This window comes from Schistocerca gregaria, chromosome 11 (genome assembly GCF_023897955.1).
Source record: "Schistocerca gregaria isolate iqSchGreg1 chromosome 11, iqSchGreg1.2, whole genome shotgun sequence".
NCBI classification, from domain to species: domain Eukaryota; kingdom Metazoa; phylum Arthropoda; class Insecta; order Orthoptera; family Acrididae; genus Schistocerca; species Schistocerca gregaria.
In genome coordinates, this window is record NC_064930.1 from 54781607 (window position 1) to 54803561 (window position 21955).

Here is a 21955-nt window from a genome sequence, read left to right on the forward strand (position 1 = left end):
CAGTTTCAATCCAAGTCTAGCTGACTACCTCACCGTCTCTTAAGGTAGTGCGCTGCACAATACACTGTATGAGTGAGTCTTTGTTTGAAAACAACTGTAACATTTGTAAATATAGTACTACACAGAGAAATGATTTACACTATACATAACTCAGCCTAAGTGTGGAATAGAAAGAAGTGAAATATCTAGACACATTATAAGTTGAAGTACCCTTCAGTGTGTTTGATTTTGCATATGAAGTGTAATCTCAGGAACTACTGTAGAGATTTTGATATGTTTTTGACTAACAAAACGGTTCAAATGGCTCTGAGCACTATGGGACTTAACTACTGTGGTCAGCAGTCCCCTAGAACTTAGACTACTTAAACCTAACTAACCTAAGGACACCACACACATCCATGCCCGAGGCAGAATTCGAACCTGCGTCCGTAGCGGTCACACAGTTCCAAACTGTAGCGCCTAGAACAGCACGGCCACTCCGGCCGGCTTTTCAGTAACAAATATACTGATTAATGAGAAAGGTTTGTGTGTACGACTTATTACCACTATAGCAGACAAATTGATAATTAGTTCTACCTGTGCACAACCAGGGTGGGTTGCTAGTTAGTTCCGCCAAAAATCTTTGACGACCTACCCAGTGAAAAAAAAAAAAAAAAAAAAAAAAAAAAAAAAAAAAAAAAAAAAAAAAAAATTGCAGGTAATAAAACTGTTGTCAAACACAAAAATGAAATCATAGCTGCTCCACAAATGCCTTTTTCTAATGTGCAATAGTGTGTGTGTGTGTGTGTGTGTGTGTGTGTGTGTGTTCTTTATTTGACAAAGGCCCAGTTGGCCGAAAGCTTATCTGTGTGTCTTTTTGCTGCGCCTATCTGAGACTCAGCATCTCCGCTATCTAGTGAGTAGCAACTTTCCTTTACGTATTATTGTTACATTTCATCATGGATTTTCCATTGATTGAATAACTGTGAGATTGCCAATATTTTTCACTGAGAAAATGAACTATAACTGTTAAATTGACTGATTCCACATGACAGCAAGAGGCAGCAATTATTATCCGTATGAGAGATACCAAGAAACAAAAATGTACAAGGCTAATTCAGAAAGTTTTACTAAGGCTGTTGCAGTTGTGTAGAGATAGGAAATGTTCATGTCAAGTGGCTAGAAACTCCTAGAGGAATTCAGCAAATGCTTTCTGCCACAGTCATTGATAATGCTAGAAAAGAAATGAATGAAGACAATAATAAGGACGTCAGTGCATTGGAATTTGCAGATGATGTAGTAATGCAGAGTTACACAGGAAAGAAGTCCAGGAGAGGCTGGCCACCTGGAATGAGCATCTCAACGCACAAGGATTAACAACAAATAAAAAGAGTTGCAATATCAATTGACAGTCACAACCAGAAAGGAAACACTCAAATCAGTTCAGTTGTACCATCAGGTTCAGGAAGTAGTCTGGAATGAACAAGCCCCCTTATATCAAAAGTGACTCTCCTCCAGTTGTACTTTATCCTCATTTAATGTACAGCCTCGAAAACCTACACGGCAATCAAACTGGTCGACAACAAACTGTGAGCTGCAGAAGCCGAACTACGGTCCAGCAAACAAGCGAAGATACGGTAAGAAATGAAAAAAATAAGAGAAGCAGCAAGAGCGTAGATACCCTCGAAATAAAAAGCGACGAGGACCTATTTGGAATGGTTTGGCCTCATCAACTGAATGGATGACGGAAGGATAGGAAAACAATAGCTATCAACAGGTGTTGGTAGGAAGACCAAGGAAGAGAGGGCTACACCAAGTCACGGAGAAACGGGAGCAACAGGAATCAGCTGAGATACAGCCCTGAGAGAAGAACAGTACACAGGCAGATACACGTAGTGTGTGTTTGTAAACTACAACCTGGCAACTGGAGGGGAAAACTAGTGATGATGAAATGCACAATTAATTAAATACTTTTGTTTACATGCAGGTCCACAGCCTTCACAAATTTCATACAACGAAATACTGTCCGTCATGGCTGCATCTTCATATCTTACACGTTGCGCGATTGACCAATTTCGACTACACTATTATCGAGTACATACACACTGACGGTATAGAGCAGAGTAGGGGTGAGGGACAGTAAAGTGCTGCTTGTGGGAGTGTACAGGGATAAGGTGGGTAGAGAGTAGAGCAGCTAGGTGCAGTCGGGAGGTTAGACAGAGGACTGGGAGGGCAGCAGAAAACGAGAGGAGCACAAAGACTGCGGGTGTGTAGGTAGAATAGAAGGCCATGTAGTGCCGGAGTGGGAACACGGAAAGAGATATGTGCGTGAAGGACAACGACTAACGAATGTCGAGGCCAGGAGGGTTACGGGAACGTAGAATATACTGCAGGAAGATTTCCCACCTGCACTCTTCAGAAAGGCTACAGTCAGTAGGAAGGATCCATACGACACAGGCTGTGAAGCAGAAAATGAAATGAAGAACACCGTGTCGATCTTTGTAGTCGGCAACTGGGTGGTGCGGCTGTTTGTCGGCCGCAGTTTGACGACGGCCGTTCGTGTGGACAGACAGCTTGTCAGTTGTTGTGAACGGGTAGAATGAAGTGTAGTGGTTGCAGCTCAGCTTGTAGATTACACAACTTGTTTCACAGGTAGCCCTGCCAGCTTGTGAACTGGCTGGTGTAGGCGGTGGTGGTGGGAGGCTGTACGGGACAGATCTTGCATCTGGGTCTATTACAGGGATACGAGCCACGAGGCGAGGGATTGGGAGCAGCGGTCGTGAAGGTACGGACGAGGATATTGTGTAGGTTCGACGGGCAGCAGAATACCACTGTGGGAGACGTGGGAAGGATCGTGGGTAGGACACACCCGCCCCTACCCCTTTTCTTTACCCCCACCACCTAGGCTGCTTCTCTCACGACGTGCTGTAGCTCGCAGTCTGTCCCCGTCAGCCAGAGACGGTGGTTACGTGTTTGAGAGTTGTGTTTGTGTATCTTGTCTAATGTAGAAGGCCTTCTGGCAGTCTTTTCATTGTGCCTATCTGAGACTCGACATCTCCGCTCTATGGCGAGTGGCACTCTATCCTTTTCATATTATTGTCATTATTCCATCCCGCATTTTACACGGTTTAAAAATTTAGTATGGCAGTTGAAATCACGTCCTGCGAGTGCCTAGTGTAGTGACGGCTGGTAAGGGTGGAGTATATTGAAATATGCTCACTATTTTTATGTATTCGAATTTAGAATATTTCGTGACAGTACTCACTTTTCTGTGAAATGTTTACAAGATGATATTTGTCTATTTATTTGGCTTTAGTCGTAAAGTGAAAGTATGATTTCACAATGCTGTTTCATCGGCTGCAGAAATTACCCGGTTTGCTGTGTTTGCCTCATTTTTGGTGCTTCAAATACCACTTCTTTGAATGTGGTCCCTTCTTGATGTTTATATAAAAAAGTAGTAACATAATTCATTTTTCCTGTTCACACGCAAATTATTATAACGGCGACCTGCACATTGTTCCACCGTCACACACACCGAGAATTCACTGCCGACTGACTACGGTCAAAGACGACTCCGGCGTCAAAGGCATTTTACAAAACATACGAGCTTCCACTTGTAACCAGTCTCTTCGATATTTTTCGTCACATCTACTAATATTAATCAATATGCTGTCACTCTCAAACATATAAGCAAATTAGCATAAAATAAGGCAAATTAAATTCACAAAAAAATATTCTGACAAAAATATAAGAAAAAATTTACAACCTCCCTCATTAGATTTTGTATCAACAAAATTGGTAGAAAATAATACATCTCCCAGATCCATTAGAATATGTTTGTGCAAGATGAGAATGACACTCATCTGGTTGATCCCACACTCTCAGCAATACGTCTCTTGCCACCGTGAGGACTGATAAGTGTCACAGCCAGAACAGCTTCTTTGTGTGCTCTGCCAGTTGCGATGTTCATACTAGTCCTGCATTTGATCCAGAGCGTGCCTGTACCTGTCTACCATTTTGAAATTCACCACATAAAAGTAACATTTCTAACTTCTCCTAAATGGTGCACATCCCTGAATGCAAGGAATGTTGAAGAAGAAATGACCAGCCCTAAGAAGACACATTTCCAGCTAGTCGTGCAGTGCAGTAAATGGCCTAAATGCTCGATGCAACAAAGTAGCCTGCATTTACAATACAACAGCCGAATCTGGCCGACTTCCCTTTCAATTTTAGAATATTTTATGCATTCTTTTATGAAGAGTTTAAATCTCAAAATTAATGAGCTTTATATCACAGTACTCATCTTTTCAAGTGCTTTTGGATGCCATTAAAAAAAGTATTTCATTCTTCCAGGGACCACGGGTGCAGTGCTGGATGCAATCGCCAAAGTTTCACAATATTTCAGTGAACGATAGTTCCGCCATCGTCAGGTGGTACTGACGGAAAGAGTGATCTGTGACGCACTCCCTATATATATACCTGCGAGTCCAGAGTTCTGACCTCGCAAGCTCTGCACCGAGCTCAGTCGTGTGGGGACATGTTGCGGTAGTGATCGGAAGAGACCCAGTTGTCTGCCGGCCACTGGTCGCATCTCGTCTCGCCTTTGGATGTTACGATTTTGTATGATTGAGCTAAGTATTGGTTCCAATGCCTTACTTAGTTGGAAATCTGTGTCCTTGTCTACTAAATTATTTGTCACATGTATTGCAATAGCTTCTTTAAAAATGGAATCCCAAAATTTGATGATAATTCATCGAATATCCGTTCTCGATGCAATGTTCTGCTATTGCCGACTTGCTGGGCTGCATTAAGTGGGTGTGACGCTCGTGTTCTTTGCAGCCATCTTCGATAGTGCAGATTGTGTGACCGGTATAGGTTTTCCCTACATTAACACAAGACTTGGTACACCTCCACTTTTTTGAAATGTAATTGTCTTTGAAGGACTCTAAAGGGCTAGTAGTTAAGCTGGAGAGTGGAACCCTTGCATTATTTTGTATTTTCGCAATAGTCTCCCAATTTTGGAGACTGTTCTCATAATGTCTCATTTTCTTCTACTTTCGGGATTTTATCATTCGTGGCATTCTTGGAAGTCTCGTGTTGTAGGGCCATCCAAATCTATCATCTGGTGTATCCATTTTCATGGAAGACAGACCGCTTGGTGTTTCAGCTCTGTCTTCAGTCTCTGTTCATCTGAAATGTCGGATGCCCTGTGTTTGAGGGTGTTCGGCAGACTATTTTTTTTGCGAGTGTACGGTGGCGGCTAGAGGCGTGTAGTTACATATCTGTACATGTCGGCTTCCGATAAACACTGGGCAAGCGAACCGTCAGGTCTACACTAAACTAGAGCATTGAGGAACAGAACTTTGACATCTTGTTCTTTCTCCGTGGTAAATTCGATTTTTCACAGTTGCAGTTAAGATGTGAGAACTACCAGACTTTTTGGGTCCATGTGGCCAAATGAAAACATATAGTCAACATAACAGAGGATTTTTAGTTCCGCAGTTTCCACTGCTAAAGGTCTCCATAAACATATTTGCTACGACCGGTGAGAGATGGCTGCCCCTGCTTATACTACTGTCCGCTGAAAACAAAGTACGCAACTGTTAGGACACGTCTGAAAAGCCATGTGAGCTCCGAGCTGAGCACCTTGCTGATTAATTTTCTGGGGAACTCAAATGAAAAGTGAGCCAACACCAAAACTCACCACGATGTCAGAGTCCTGCAACCTCAGCTCCTTCAGCTGACCGCGTTCTGTAGGTGGTGTGTACACTTTCCGACGGAAGGCTCAGTATACCAGCCAGGTGCTTTGCAACAGGGTATGTCGGTGTCTCGATATTGCTCAGTATTGGACGCACGCTTTCCTCGTGTGTTTTGGACCCACCATACAGTCGGAGTGACACAGGAGTACACCGGTGACACGATTTTGCGATGTCATCCTCGGGCACCTTGTTTTCTAACAGAACAGAGATACTTTGCTGTGCCTTCTTTCTTGGAACTGCTGCTATTTTCCGGTATGCTGGATCATCCAGGTGTTCAAGCATTTTCCACTCTTAGTCTCTGCACTGGAGAACCACGGCTTTGCCCTTATCAACTGAAAGAACAACAATTTTTTTGTCTACTCTGAGGATAAGATGTGCTTTCTATTCTGCTCTTGAAATGTCACTCTTCTGAGATATACACAGTGTGTTACTGGCGTACTCTGCTGAACAAGGGACCACAGTGAAGGCTGCAGCCTACATTAAAACTTCAGTTCAGTTGCGTTGAGCCCTCTGTGACGAACTCCACAACATTAATGCCGATGGTGTCAAACTTCTTCTCGACACTGCTCGACCCCGTGTTGCTGCTCCCGTTAGTGACAAAGTGGTGAAACGTGGGTGGGAGGTCTTCCAGAACCCACCGTACAGCCCAGATCCTGCACCGTCGGACTCTCGCCTGTTCGGTCCTGCGGAAAAATTCCTGTCCGGCCGACACTTTGCAACAGACGCGGAAGTGAAATCGGCAGTCTGCAAACGGCCATGTTTCGACCAAATGGACTTCTACAAACTGTAACTGGTACCACGATAGAAGAAATGTGATGAGAACATTGGAGACTATGTACAAAAGAAGGTAAAAGGTAATTTGTGATATTTTTTTTTGTTTTGTTACCTCCTAAAATTTACAGAAATAAAATTATTGGGCGTCATTTCCGGCCTTCCCTCGTACAGCCTTCTGTGTAGCTAGTAGCCTACACACCACTCTTCACCAACTTCCAGAGTTCAAAGTTACATTCATTCAGTGAGAAAAATGATATGCATCGAGGAAATCACAGGGTCCCTCGGACTCGGTGTGCCAGCAGCGTCCGTGCCGGAGTTTGCCGCCACTCGGCTGCGTCTACTTACTCAAGACCAAGCCCGGCCTCAGGCCGTGCGGTGTAGACTGAAAGGTCATGCTGGCATTCGCGAATGTCCGTTTGCTCAGCGTCCGGAACGTCCGCAGCGACAGCATCGGTCCTCCCCCAATGCCGATCTCCGTCTCCACCCAGCCCCTGCAACAGTCACCCGACAGGTCAGCTCCTCCCACTAACACTGGAGAGTACTGTAGGCAAGGAGTGAGGTGTGGAGTGGTGAAACAGTCCTTCCCTCACTCTGTTATGTCCCACACCTGCCCACAGACGGTGGTATCAGATGTTTGAAAAAGATTCCTCTATTAGTAGACTTACTGAGGAACAATGCCAAAGGAAGTGGAAGTACGAGTTGGGGTACAACGAGGTGATGCACTGCCGTTCTTTTTTGATCTTGTCACGGAAAAAGTTGTATACGAGATAAAAGATTAGGAAAGGGCACATGGCCCACTCAGCGAACACCAAAAAAGTTTGAAAAAGGGGGAAAAATTCAAGTAATCACAAAATTTTGGTACAGCAGTAGGAGAAAGTACCACAAACAACATAATAAAAATCCTGACCAATGGGATGTGAGTAAGGGTAGGGAATTTACGATCACTTTGTTACGTTTATTTTTGGCTACTTGAAAACTGTGGCTTCTAGTGAAAATGTTTCCAAAAATACCAAAATTAAACTAAATGAAATTTCCTGCAAAAAAATCCTATTCTTTTTCTCCCTAGGACTTGCAGTTTCCTTAGTGCTGTGAATGGAAAAATTGTGGATTATTAGAATAGTGTTTTAACAGTACAAAATTTGTTTATTTTTAAATGAAGTGTGTTAAGAACATATATTAAATGTGTGTACCACATCTAAATGAAGTGGAACCGTATAAAGGGATAAAACGTATTCTGGGATGTAACAGAGTGGAGGGGAAAGTTGGAGTATAGATGCATGAAGGAAGGCAGATTGCCAGATTGTGTGTGGCTGTTGCGGGTAACATATCATTTTGGGGAAAGTGCTCTGTTATTCCCTCTGTCTCTCTAACTGACGAAAGATAGTTGTGACCTCGAACAAGCATGTTTGTTATTTTATTAAGTGTTTGTTTTAGACTGCACGTCACAAGAGTGGAATTGGACGCGGATTACCTGCAAGGCAGGGGTGACAGGCACCTGAACTCCTGTGCGTGGAGACACCCCGCTGTGGGCCACAGAACGGCAGTGTGTGAGACAATTGTCACAATGTCACTTGTCAAGGGAGACTCATAGAAGACAGACAGAGTTAAATGACAAAGGCATTTGTGTTTTGTAAGCTTTGTTTAAGCTAATGGAGGTAAAATAATGCGTGATAAAGATGCAGCATAAATTTATTTTGTATGTAGTCATCACAGTATCTAATGGCAACGACAAAAACTTGTAGCCTATGTTGTGCACCTTTATATAATGCCTGAACAATGGTACAGACGTTACACCCCATTGTGCATGTCCCTTCCTTCACAGGTCTGCAAACTGAACAGCAATAGGTGTTTCCCTGTTCTTTCTACACCACTACATCACAAGAGGCCGTTCCAGGGTGTTTCAGAAAGTTATACTGACCCTTTCACAGGGCGACTTATGAATCACTGGCAATGTAACGTGCAGAGATGCCTGGCAGTTGTGAAACTTCCTGGCAGATTAAAACTGTGTGCCGGACCGAGACTCGAACTCGAGACCTTCGCCTTTCGCGGGCAAGTGGTCTACCGACTGAGCTACCCGAGCAAGACTCGCGCCCCGTCCTCGAAGCTTCACTTCTGCCAGTACCTCGTCTCCTACCTCCCAAGCTTTACAGAAGCTCTCCTTTTGCAGGAGAGCACTTGCACGCGAAAGGCGAAGGTCCCGAGTTTGAGTCTCAGTCCAGCACACAGTTTTAATCTGCCACAAAGTTTCATATCAGCACACACTCTGCTGCAGAGTGAAAATCACATTCTGGATGCCTGCTGGATGTTTATTTTCCACAAGATAGGTTAACACTAAATGGAATAAGATATGAGTTACTAATAAAACTAATGCAAGAAACACAATGTACATAAATCTCTGCACTGCTAGAGGGCAGGCAGCTGTAGCATTCTTCTGGGAAATGTGACTTCTCCCACCCTGAGTGCTACTCATTTTTAAGTTCCTATCCAATTATATTGGTTTATGTGTGAAATGAGGTGTAAATGAAAGTTTTTCAGTCTATAATGATTTCTGTGTCAATTGGCACTCGGTGTACGGAGCTGTACACAAATTATATTTTTAAAATGGGTGACAAAAGTCACAAGACAGTGATATGTACATACACCGATTGCAATAGTATTGCGTACACTGTTTTTGACGTGAATATGGTCACACGACAGAAATTAACAGGCTTTGAAAGCAAAATGGTAGTCTGAGGTAGACGCACGCGATGTTCCATTTGGAAAATCGTTACGGAATTGAACAGTCCGAGATCCACTGTGTTGAGAGTGTGGTGCGCACACCAAATTTCAGGCATTATATCTCAACAGGACAACACACTGGCTGACGACCTTCACTTAACGACAGAGAGCAGTGGTGTTTGCGTAGAGTTGTCAGCGTTAACAGGCAAGCAATAATGCTTGAAACAACTGTGACAAATATGTCCATTAAAACAGCATGGCGGAATTTGGTGTTAATGGACTATGGCAGCAGATAACTGCCTGGAGTGCCTTTACTAACAGCACAGCATCACCTGTAACACCTCTTCTGGGCTTGTGACCAAATGACTGGCAAACAGCAGCCGAGTTACATGAGCAGATTTCAATTGATAAGAACTGATGGTAGGGTTTGAGTGTGGCACAGACCCTGTGAAGCCATGGACCCAGGCTGTGGACAAGGCACCGAGCAAGCTGGTGATTGCTCTATAATGGTGTGGACTGTCTCTGCATGGAATGGACTCCTCTGGTCCAACTGACTGGAAATGTACACAGATTGAGACCACTTGTGGCCATTCAAGGACTTCACATTCCCAAACACAATGGAATTTTTATTGATGAAAATGCACCATGTCACTGACCTCTATTCATTGTGAATGGTTTGAAAAACATTCTGGACAATGTGAGTGAACGAATCGGTCACCTAGATCGTCTGACACAAATCCTGTCGAACATTTACGCGATATAATCGACAGGTCAGTTCGTGCACAATATTCTGCACTGGTATCACTTCTACTTCTACACTCTGTGAACAACCACGAAGTGCATGGCAGAGGGTATGTTCTAGTATTAGGGTTTTTTTCCTTTCCAGTCATGTACAGAGTGTGGAAAGATGACTGTTGAATGCCTCTGTGTGTGCTATAATTATTCTAATCTTGTCCTCCCAATCCCTATGTAAACTACAGTTATTATTTAAAGCCTATTCTTGAAACTTTGTTAGTAGACCTCCCCATTACGGATGTCTATTGAGGCAGCGTAGCTAAATATGTCTGCAGAGGACTTCTAACATCTTGTTGAGTCCGTGCCATGTCAAGCTGCTCCACTGTGCCGGACAAAGGAGGTCTGACACGATGTTAGGCAGTATCCCACGACTTGTCACACGCATGTATTATATAAACTGGAGTCACTACTGTTACGCACACGTTTCAGAGTTCGACTGTGACGGACACTGTATCGTCTTTATCGATAACAAATGTGGGAAAAGTTACATTTGTTAAAAAATGGCTGTGAGCTCTATGGAAAAGAAACAAAAACTTTGAGGTTCGCTGATGACATAGTTATTATGTCAGAGACAGCAAAGGACTTGGAAGAACAGTTGAACGGAATGGACAGTGTCTTGAAAGGAGGATATAAAATGAACATCAACAAAAGCAAAACGAGGATAATGGATGTAGTCGAATTAAATTGGGTGATGCTAAGGGATTTAGATTAGGAAATGAGACACTTCAAGTAGTAAAGGAGTTTTGCTATTTGGGGAGCAAAATAAATGATGATGGTCGAAATAGAGATGATATAAAATGTAGACTGGCAATGGCAAGGAAAGCGTTTCTGAAGAAGAGAAATTTGTTAACACTGAGTATAGATTTAAGCGTCAGGAAGTTGTTTCTGAAAGTATTTGTATGGAGTGCAGCCGTGTACGGAAGTGAAACGTGGACAATAAATAGTTTGGACACGAAGAGAATAGAAGCTTTCGAAATGTGGTGCTACAGAAGAATGCTGAAGATTAGATGGGTAGATCACATAACTACTGAGGAGGTGTTGAATAGGATTGGGGGGGAAGAGAAATTTGTGGCACAACTTGACTAGAAGAAGGGATCGGTTGGTAGGACATGTTCTGCGGCATCAAGGGATCACAAATTTGGTACTGGAGGGCAGCGTGAGGGGTAAAAATCGTAGAGGGAGACCAAGAGATGAATACAGTAAGCAGATTCAAAAGGATGTAGGCTGCAGTAGGTACTGGGAGATGAAGGAGCTTGCACAGGATAGAGTAGCATGGAGAGCTGCATCAAACCAGTCTCAGGACTGAAGACCACAACAACAACACGAGCACTATGGGACTTACCGTATTTACTCGAATCTAAGCCGCACTTTTTTTTCTGTTTTTGTAATCGAAAAAACTGCCTGTGGCTTAGATTCGAGTACAAAGTAAGCGGAAGTTCTGAAAAATGTTGGTAGGTGTCGCCACAACTAACTCCTGCCATGAAATACATGTAGCACAACACAGGTATGCTTTCCAGGCACAAAGATAAATACTGGTGCCAAAACCTCTAGATCAGTATATAAATTAAAAGAACAGGTAGAAGAATGTAAACATTATGGTATGTATTCTTTCGTGTTTGCTGCTATCTCATTTAAATCCTGTCTGTCTAATAAATTACGAAACTAGAGAGAGAGAACAGCAAACAAGGAAAAATATACATATCATGTCATGTTTATATTCGTATTATGCTGATTAGTGATACAGTCAGAAATGAATCACAGCAATTGATTAGATTTTAAAATCTAAGACGGCTCTAATATCTGTGCAGAATGTAATGACACATAGCAATGGCTACTTGATAATACTTAACTGTTACGCTTACGACACGAACCAAACTACTGTAGCTGTATCTTCATCCATTCGACCTCAATTGTGATTCACGTTACAATGGACCTAATTTGTTTCGATTTGAGGAGGTGGTCTAAAACTTTTCTCTCACCTCGAATTTCGAGTCTCAAATTTCAGGAGTGGCTTAGACCTGGGAAAATTTTTTTCCCTTGATTTCGAGTCTCATGTTTCAGGTGCGGCTTAGATTCGAGTAAATACGGTAACATCTGAGGTCATCGGTCCCCTAGAATTAGAACTACGTAAACCTAACTAACCTAATGATATCACATACATCCTTGCCCGAAGCAGGATTCGAACCTGCGACCGTAGTAGCAGTGCGTTTCCGGACTGAAGCACCTAGAACCGCTCGGACACAGTGGCTGGCTCACATTTGTTAAAAGTTGCCCGGTGTACATTAATGGAATATTTCCCATAATACCCGTTCTTCAGCTATTTGAAGATATTTCTCCTATGAGACTGAGTGCAGAATAAGTTCTCCAAAGTAGACAACTAGACAAACACAGACACGGAGGTGGGAATACATTCCTTTGGAAGTGTAAGATACACTAGATAATCACGGACACGGGCACCGAGACAGACCTGTCGGACAGCAGGTGTCGGCACGTCGCGCCCACCGTGCCCTGCCCTGTGCCGTTGTGCATCGCCAGCTGCCCCGACAGCGTCACCGTGTCCCGCAGCGTGATCGGCGCCTCCGTCGACTGCGAGAAGCTCATCCCCGACACCTCCACCAGGGGGAACCATCCCGGCTCTCTGTAACAGACGGGTAACATTTCTGGCAGTGTACAAAATAAATTCTGCATCGTACTTAATGTACTGAGATGATATCTAAATATAAAACAGGCTGGTGTGAATCGGATTGTGTTACATATCAGCTATTATGATTGTTGGGTATGATAGTCCTTTAAAAACACCCCCCCCCCTCCCCCACACGCACGCGCACACGCACCATCGTCAGCATCGTCTCAGACCATCTGACCGCCGTGTCATTCTCAGTTGTGGATGCGAACAGGAGGGGCGTGTGGTCAGCACACCGCTCTCCCGGTCGTTACGATGGTTTTCTTTGACCAGAGCCGCTACTATTCTGTTGAGTAGCTCCTCAATTGGCATCACGAGGCCGAATGCACCCTGAAAAATGGCAACAGCTCACGGCGACCTGGATTTTCACCCGTCCAAGTGCCGGCCACGGCCGACAGCGCTTAACTTCGGTGATTTCACAGCAACCGGTGTATCCACTGCAGCAAGGCAGTTGCCTGTGGTCCTCAAAACAGTCTTCTAAATGTACAGCAACATCACACTCTTTACGATGCTATGCACTTTCACTTCTTTCTCCTCTAAAATTACAAACAACACACTTTTCTGTGCCTTTTTATTCTGTGTTGGGGGTATGTGCATTGTGAATTGAACCCATGTTTTTGCCTTAAGTCTGACAGGGATGGTACTCACTGATGGTTACCCACAAACACAGTACCCAGGTAACTGTGCACACTCTTATCAGTTGCTGTGCAGCATTTGGCCTGAAGTCAGTGTTACAAGTCTTTTTTTTCCTCTTTCTATTGATCTCGTGACCACAATGCAATAGTTGAAAATGCATACACCACAAAGATTAAAAATCAATCTATATTTCTATACTTTTGCACTGGTGCCATCGCTATAAGTAACACAAAATATGCCTTATCTCGTCTGCTCTAGCTCAAATCACGTATCACGATCTTTTAGTTCTTTTTTTCTTTATTACTCAATTGTTTTCTCACATACACATTTGTCTCATTGCATAGTCTAAACAGTGGGTCCGTGTATTCTTAGTTCAGATGGTACCCCTGATTTATATTTGTTCAACAAATTTTCACAAGTCGCCCTGTAAAGAATGGAGGAAAGGATAACACTATTATTATCAAGATTTTACTGTCTTGTTCACTTAGCTGTCTATTTTGTACTACAAACACATTTCAAATGGGCCAGTGCACAATCATCATTTTTAGGGCTCAGATATTTTTCTTTCCTGCAAACACAAATTTGAAACATTTATTTCCACAATTACATAAATTTCTGTTCTTCAGAATGTCACTGTTAGGATATTAAAACAGTAGACTGCATGATTACCTACTGAAGCAATGCAAGTTTGACAGTGTTTTACTGTTAATAAACAAATGCTACATCATTTGTTATGGACAACATGAGGATGAATCTCACTATGTATTGTAATTCTTTAGCAATCAGTGACACATAGGATAAATTGCATTTGAGTACTACATATTACTTATATTCACATAAATAAACTGAATTATAAATAAATATTTTTATTACATACTCCAAGTATTTTTAAAACATAAAAAATAAATAATTTCCCGATTTTTAAGTACTAAATATCTAAGTCCCACTCCTCATTATTGTCACCTTTGCCACTACTTTCAGAACTAGTTTCACTTTGGACGACTGCTTGTGGTTTTTCAGAATGTGAATATCCAAAAGATAAATCACTTACTTCATTATCACTATGGGAAACACAATCAAAAATCCCTGTAAGCATAGTTTTGTACGGTGAATGTATAAATACAAATTCCACCAAATACAGCAGTGTAGCTTCCGAAGCACTGCAATCTAGATTGTGAGGTGCTTTTGCCTGTAAATCATAGCTCATGTCATGTGATTTCACCAGCTGATGATAGCAGATAGTCAGGGCATAGGATGTGATGTAGTCGGCCAAGTAGTGCCAAAAAAGTTAATGGTTTAAATTCATATAGGATCAATCCATATGAAGTGGCCAAGTGATGGTTGCTTGACCATTTTTAAATATTTTAATTTTTTGTGTGTGATTGCCCTATATTTGAGAAATTCAAAACAGTTTTTAAAATAATTTATCTTGCAGCTTTACTGGATGACAGCCATGTTTATTTGTACACACGTGACGACTCTTCAGTCTGGAGACATTAGTGAAAATTTGAATATCTCTGCACAGGGTGAAGTTACAACATTACAATTGACATCATTGTTCTTCAGAAAAGAGTCTTCTAAAATATTGTCTATTACACAACATACCCTAAATTCAAAAATAACCAGTCAAAATGACCTCCAAAGTTTGGTATCCAAATTTTCAAAAATCAATTTTTTAGGCCCGAAAATAACAAACAAGGAGTGATGTATGAGAATCTATTTTTCCTGTAGTTAGGTACCATACACTACTAGCCTCATATAGAGCAAGAACACTCACAAATGTTTCCTTAATCTTTTATACATTTTTGACCTTCAAAAATTTTAATTTTTTGTAAAGTTTGAAGTTAGTTATCTCAGGTGGGACAGAATATAAAAAACATGATTTTTGAACAGTTTGTACACCTATATGATAGCAATGTACTGTAAAAATTGCAACATTGATATCTGACTGAACAAATATAAGAACTTTTGAAAATGAAGAAATAATTCATATCACTCTACAACTGATCTTATGGCTGTTGCCTATTTAAATGGTTTATTGTTTCATTGTAATAAAATTTAATTGTGACATATTTAGTTAACACTATTACCCAATATTCATTTAGTTTAGTCTGTGTTTTGCGACCACACCACAAAATCGTGCAATTAGTAGATGAAAGGACGTGCCGCTCCAATGGGAAACGAAAACATTTGATTGCAAGGTCATAGGTCAACCGATTCCTCCACATGGAAAACACGTCTGATATATTCTATACAACACTGGTGATGGCATGTGCGTCACATGACAGGAATATGTTATCGACCCACCTAACTTGTACACTTTGCGAATGGGTAAAAAGATTCTTCTACCTTGCCCGATTAAGGTTTTCTTGTTGATGTGATAATCACTCCCAAAAAAGTGATGAAACATAAACTGCAACAAATGAATGCAACAGTTTCACAGTCGCACAGACACTGAACTTATTACAGTGAACAAACGGACAGATCACAACTTTGCGAAAAATAAAGAAAGTAAACTTTTCACTTGAGGGAAGACTTTAACCAAGGAACTTGCGTTCCGCATCTGCTCACACTAACCACGGGACCATGGCGCTTCTGAGCTCACAGTATTCTTGATGTTGCCTATCTTGCACATGGACTACTCAGTTTGTATATTTTGTTTATTTTTTTCATAGTTCCACACAACTTCTTCCTGTTTTCTCGAATGATCTGTGTTCAGTTTTTCAAGGCCTATCCACTGTGCCAACTTATAACTAAATCTGAGGGGGCTGCGATGGGGAGGTTCCCTTGTAAGTGACTACTTGGATCACAACACTTTGGCTGTACATGTGTTACAAAAGTATGTAATAAATTACATAAAAGAAATTTTCCCAAGGTTAAGAAGCTGATATACTTTTCAGATGGAAGTGGTAGTCAGTATAAGAGCAAAAAGAATTTTTCAAATCTGTACAACAACAAAGTAGACTTTGGGTTGGGGGCTGAATGGCACTTTTTTGCATCTTGCCATGCTAAAAATGCATGTGATGGAGTAGGAGGTACAACAAACGTGAAGTAAGTAAAACCAGCCTACAAAACCAACCAAAGACCAAATCGTCACAGTACAGGACATGTATGTCTTTTGTAAGGATAATATTAAAGGCATTACCTATTTTCTGATCAAGAAAGAAGTGGTTCTGCCTATGAAAACAATACTTCAAAGCAGATTTGAAAGCTGGGTAGCAATAAAAGGAACAAGACATTTCCACAAATTCCTTGGATTTGCAGAAATCTTAGTTTGATGCTATTTAACATCAGAAACAGAAATTTATGAGGATCACTGTGTCAGTAAAATTACATCTCTGTTTTTAACATTGAATGACATAGTGGCACGTGTGATGGACAGTGGTGGCTTGCAGATGCTGAAAAAATAAGTTTGGAAAACAACGATGTTTTTGTGCATTTTTACCACTCTGTTGGCCCAAGAACATCATTCAAGAAATCTACTAGTGACAAAATTTGGATACCAATGAAAAATGTTTTAGGGAAACTTTCAGTGCTTGAACTTACCACTGCAACTGGTAGGTCTTATTCTATATCACAGAAGCTTTTTGAAGAAATAAGTGTTCTTAACATTCACCACCGGGTTTACGAACAGTCCCATCTTGAATGATTGTAATTGAAAATATTTATTTTAAGTATGTCAAAATGATATAAATGTTAATTTCAGTGACGTTCCACTTTTTTTTATATAATTCAGTACCTTACTTCAATAATAATTTATTACATCCTGCCAATATCACATGTGAATATGCAACAGCCATAAGATCAGTTGTAGAGTAATGTGGATTATATCCACATTTTCAAAAATTCACATCTTTGTTCACAGTCAGATATCAATGTTGAAAAATTTACAGTACGTTGCTATCATATAGGTGTAGAAACTACGCAAAAATCATTTTTATATTCAGTCCCACCTGAGACAACTAACCCCAAAATTTCCATAAAATGAAAATTTTCAAATTTCAAAAATTCAGAAAAAATTTAGGAAACGTTTGTAATAGTTCTTGCTCTACATGAGGCTAGTATTGTATGATATCTAACTACAGGAAAAAATAGACTCATAAATCACTCTTTGTTTCTAATTTTTCAGCATGGAAAGTGGATTTTTGTAAATTTGGATACCAAACTTCGGAGGTCATTTTGACTGGTTATTTTGGAATTTAGGGTATTTTGTGAAATAGACAACATTGTAGAGGATACTTTTCTAAAAACAATCACGTCAATTGCAATGTTGTAACTTAACCCAGTACAAAAATATTAAAATTTTCGCTAATGTCTCTAGACTGAAAAACCATTGCGGGCTTACAAATGAAAATGGCCACCATTCACTAAAGGTGAAAGGTAAAATTTTTTAAAAAACTGTTTTGAACTTCTCAATTATAGGGTAATCACATATAAAAAAAATAAAAATATTTGAAAGTGGTCAAGCAACCAACTTAACTGGACCAATTCATTTGGATTGACCCTATACTTACATTACAGCTGCAACAAAGGGTAAGCTTTCCCATAAATAATACTGGTCGTCACACATTTTTGCTACTTTTTTCCAAGTGTGTGGTTAGGTAGGATCCCGAGAGCAGAGCTTAAATTGCAGCAACTGAATATTTCTGACAAGTAAAATTATAAATTTCACTGCTGTGCACCGAACACTTAATGGATTAGCTGGCTGAATACATGTTACATCAAACACCTCAACTTTCGATAGAAAAGTGAATTATGTGTGTATAATAAAAAGCAAAATTGTTTGTTGGAATATCAATGCCAAAATTGTAAAAATTTAACTGGTAACTGAAACAATGGAAAATTCCCCGAATTCTAATACATTCCCAGATTCCCCAGTTGTCCTGAGGTGTATACTCCCTGACTTATCATCTATTAGCTACAAATTTATCTCCACACATTCATGTACTTGAGCACGCATTCCCGATCTGAGCTTGTCGTATGATATAAATGGCAACTTCATGTGGCTGCAGCTCATCATTTGATGCAACTGGCTTAAGTAGCCCAAATATGGTGAACATTCTTGTGTGGCACTACTGACGTTCTCCATCGACTGTTCAATAAAAATGTATAATAATATCTTGCAGTACCTAGTATGGTTCGTCTGGTCCAAAAGCTGTGTTTAAAGAATATCTTTTCCTGGAGTCGCAGAGTGGTGCTGTGTGTATTTAGTGAACAACATCTCACAAAAATAGTTCTTAATTTCTCGCCAACCTTTCTTCTTATTTTGAACTCATTTTAGCAGATAAAAACACAACAGAAAAAACAAAATTAAGCCCGCAGATGTGAACGAATGGCAACGATATTGCCAATACTACTTGCAAACAGTACCACATATTTCAAACATTTTGGATCTGCTCAATACTAGTGCACATTGTCTCAACCTAATTAGCACACGTCCATTATTATTGTACATCCAGAACTATTGTTTTGGCATGTTTACATTCTTATTGTTCCCTTTTGGTTCTTGTAAATATCATATACAGTATAACCTTTATAACATGACTCTGAAGCTACCATAAATCAAGAGTTCATGTTAAGTGAAAAACATGGATTTTAATTTGTATACATGTACAGTAGTACAGTAATGCATAATACACTACAGCAGAGCCGGCCAAACGCTGCACAGTGTGCAGACATGCGGAAGTGGTGCGCATGTGTGCGACAGCGACATCTGTTATTAGACATGTGTCCTAAATGAACGGCGGCGGCTTCACTTCCCTATGGTACAAGCAAGAGCGCAACATATCCAGTCTCGTTTACCCCTGGTGACCGTAACCTTAACAGAGAAGTACTGAGAAATGGCAAGTACTGTGAAAAACCAAAGGACGGGAGATCTATGTTATCAGTCATTTAAAAATGACTGGGAACTGCAATTCTTTTTTGTTGTTGTTGGGATGTTTAAGGGGGACTAAACAGCTAAGGTCATCAGTCCCCCATTCCAAAAAACCGGCGAAACAAAATTTACGGAACAGGTAAAACCCCAAGGGGGGAGGAGACGCCCCTCCCCCCAGTCACTGAAAGAACACCAATGTGTCAGCGAACACTAGAGACAAGAAGAGTACAGACGAACACTGGACAGAAAGAAACGGAAGAAAATAAGAGGGTCGGAGACTGGTTGACTGACCATGGGTACAAAAATTGGGAAAGAGTCAACCATCCGAATACACACATTAAAATCTGCAACCAATGAAACACTCGAGGACAAGATACACAGAAAGGGAAAGGGACAGGTCCCCCCTAAATGGAACCATAAAAAGGACTACCACGGATAAAATTTAAAACGTCGTCAGCCATGGAGGCATCGTCGCATAAAACCAAAGGCAACGTGCCCGGGAGATTAAAAGTCTGCCGGAGGATGCGCAGGTGGGGACACTCCAACAAAATGTGGGCGACCGTCAACCGAGACCCACACTGACACAGGGGGGGATCCTCCTGACGCAAAAAGATGTCCGTGCGTCAGGTAGGTATGGCCGATGCGGAGCTGACACAGGACAGAGTCCCTGCGAGAAGCCCGCAGGGAGGACTGCCACACATCGGTCGTCTCCTTGACAGCCCGCAGTTTATTCGGAGAAGTCAGACTACGTCACTCGTCACGCCACATCTGAAGCACCTTACGGCGCAACGCCAGCTGCAAATCATGAGCCGGGAGGCCGATCGCCAAAGTGGGGGCGTCGACCGCCCCTTTGGCCAGCCTGTCGACACGTTCATTCCCCGGGATGCCAACGTGACCTGGCGTCCAAACAAAGACCACCGAACGACCAGAGCGGGTAATGGCAAAAACAGACTCCTGAATAAAGGATACCAGAGGAGAAGAGGTATAGCAGCGGTCGATAGCCTGGAGGCTGCTCAGGGAGTCACTGCAGATGACGATGGACGTACCTGAGCAGGAACGCATATGCTCAAGAGCGCGCAATATGGCCACCAGCTCTGCAGTAAAAATACTGCAGCCAGCCGGCAAGGAGCGCTGTTCAACATGGGCAGCGTGAGCAAAAGCGTAGGCAGGACGACCATCCACCAGGGAACCATCAGTGTAGACAGGCTCACAGCCTGAAAATGAGGCGACGAGTGCAAGAAAACGGTGACGGAGGGCCACATGCGGAACCGAGTCCTTGGGTTCCCGTGCCAAGTCCAGGCGGACGGACGGACGGGTCATACACCAGGGAGGCGTGGGTGCACAGGCCCGGAAGGGCGGCAGAAGAGGGAACGACCCCAGTTCCGACAGCAGGGACTGGACGCGGACAGCAATGGAAAGCCCAGACCTAGGTCGCCGGTCGGGCAGAGGGAGGACCCTGGCAGGGAAAAGCAGGCGATGATTGGGATGGCCCGGTGAGCAATGCACGTGGACAGCATAGTCGGCGAGCAGTCGGTGGCGGCGAATCTGCAGCGGGGGAACCCCGGCCTCCACCAGCAGACTATCCACGGGGCTCGTACGGAAAGCGCCAGTTGCAAGCCGAACCCCACAGTGGTGTATGGGGTCCAACAACGTCAACACTGAGGGCGATGCAGACCCATAGGCCAGGCTCCCATAATCAAGCCTGGACTGCACAAGGGCTCTGTACAATCGCAACAGCGTGCTGCGATCTGCACCCCAAGACGCATGGCTCAGGCAGCGGAGGGCGTTGAGGTGCTGCCAGCACTTTTGCTTCAGCTGAGTAATATGAGGAACCCATGTGAGCCGGGCATCAAAGACGAGTCCTAAGAAGCGGCTAGTGTCCACCACTTCAAGTAGGTGACCGTCGATGTAAAGTTCCGGATGAGGGTGGACCGTCCGACGCCTGCAGAAGTGCATAACTCGAGTCTTGGCCGCAGAGAACTGAAATCCATGAGTCAGAGCCCATGATGCCACCTTGCGAACGGCTGCTTGCAGCCTGCGTTCGGCGACTCCCGTAGTCGTTGAGCTAAATGAGATGCAGAAGTCGTCGGCATACAAAGTAGGAGACACCGACGACCCAACAGCTGCAGCCAGACCATTAATGGCCACTAGAAATAAAGAAACGCTCAATACCGAGCCCTGCGGGACCCCATTTTCCTGTATATAAGATGAACTAGAGGCGGCACCGACTTGCACCCGGAAAGAGCGGCGCAATAAAAAGTTTTGAAGAAAAGCTGGAAGCTGACCACGAAGACCCCACTCGCGCAACGTAGCAAGGATGTGATGCCTCCATGTTGTGTCATATGCCTTCCGCAGATCAAAAAATACAGCAACGAGATGCTGACGGCGGGAAAAGGCCGTACGGATAGCAGATTCCAGCCGCACCAAATTGTCCGCAGCAGACCGGCCCTGACGGAAGCCACCCTGGGATGGAGCGAGGAGACCGCGCGACTCAAGGACCCAACACAAACACCGCCCCACCATACGTTCGAGCAATTTGCACAAAACGTTGGTTAGTGTTATGGGACGATAGCCGTCCACCGCCAGAGGGTCCGCACCGGGCTTCAAGATGGGAACGATAACACCCTCTCGCCATTGCGACGAGAACACGCCCTCGCTCCAAATGCGGTTAAAGATGGTGAGGATGTGTCTCTGGCAGTCCCTGGAGAGATGCTTCAGCATCTGCGCGTGGATGCA

General features: G+C 42.7%; 1 protein-coding gene across 1 annotated transcript in view; it reads right to left on the reverse strand.

The window, feature by feature from the left end:
- Positions 1–21955, reverse strand: part of LOC126295183 (dnaJ homolog subfamily C member 11) — a 117562-nt gene that overhangs the window by 42555 nt on the left and 53052 nt on the right. Inside the window, exons 6-7 of the mRNA XM_049987489.1 lie at positions 12493–12663; positions 6858–7003 (exon numbers count right to left, since the gene is read on the reverse strand). Coding sequence (XP_049843446.1) covers positions 6858–7003; positions 12493–12663 — 317 coding nt within the window. The remainder of the gene's footprint in view (positions 1–6857; positions 7004–12492; positions 12664–21955) is intronic.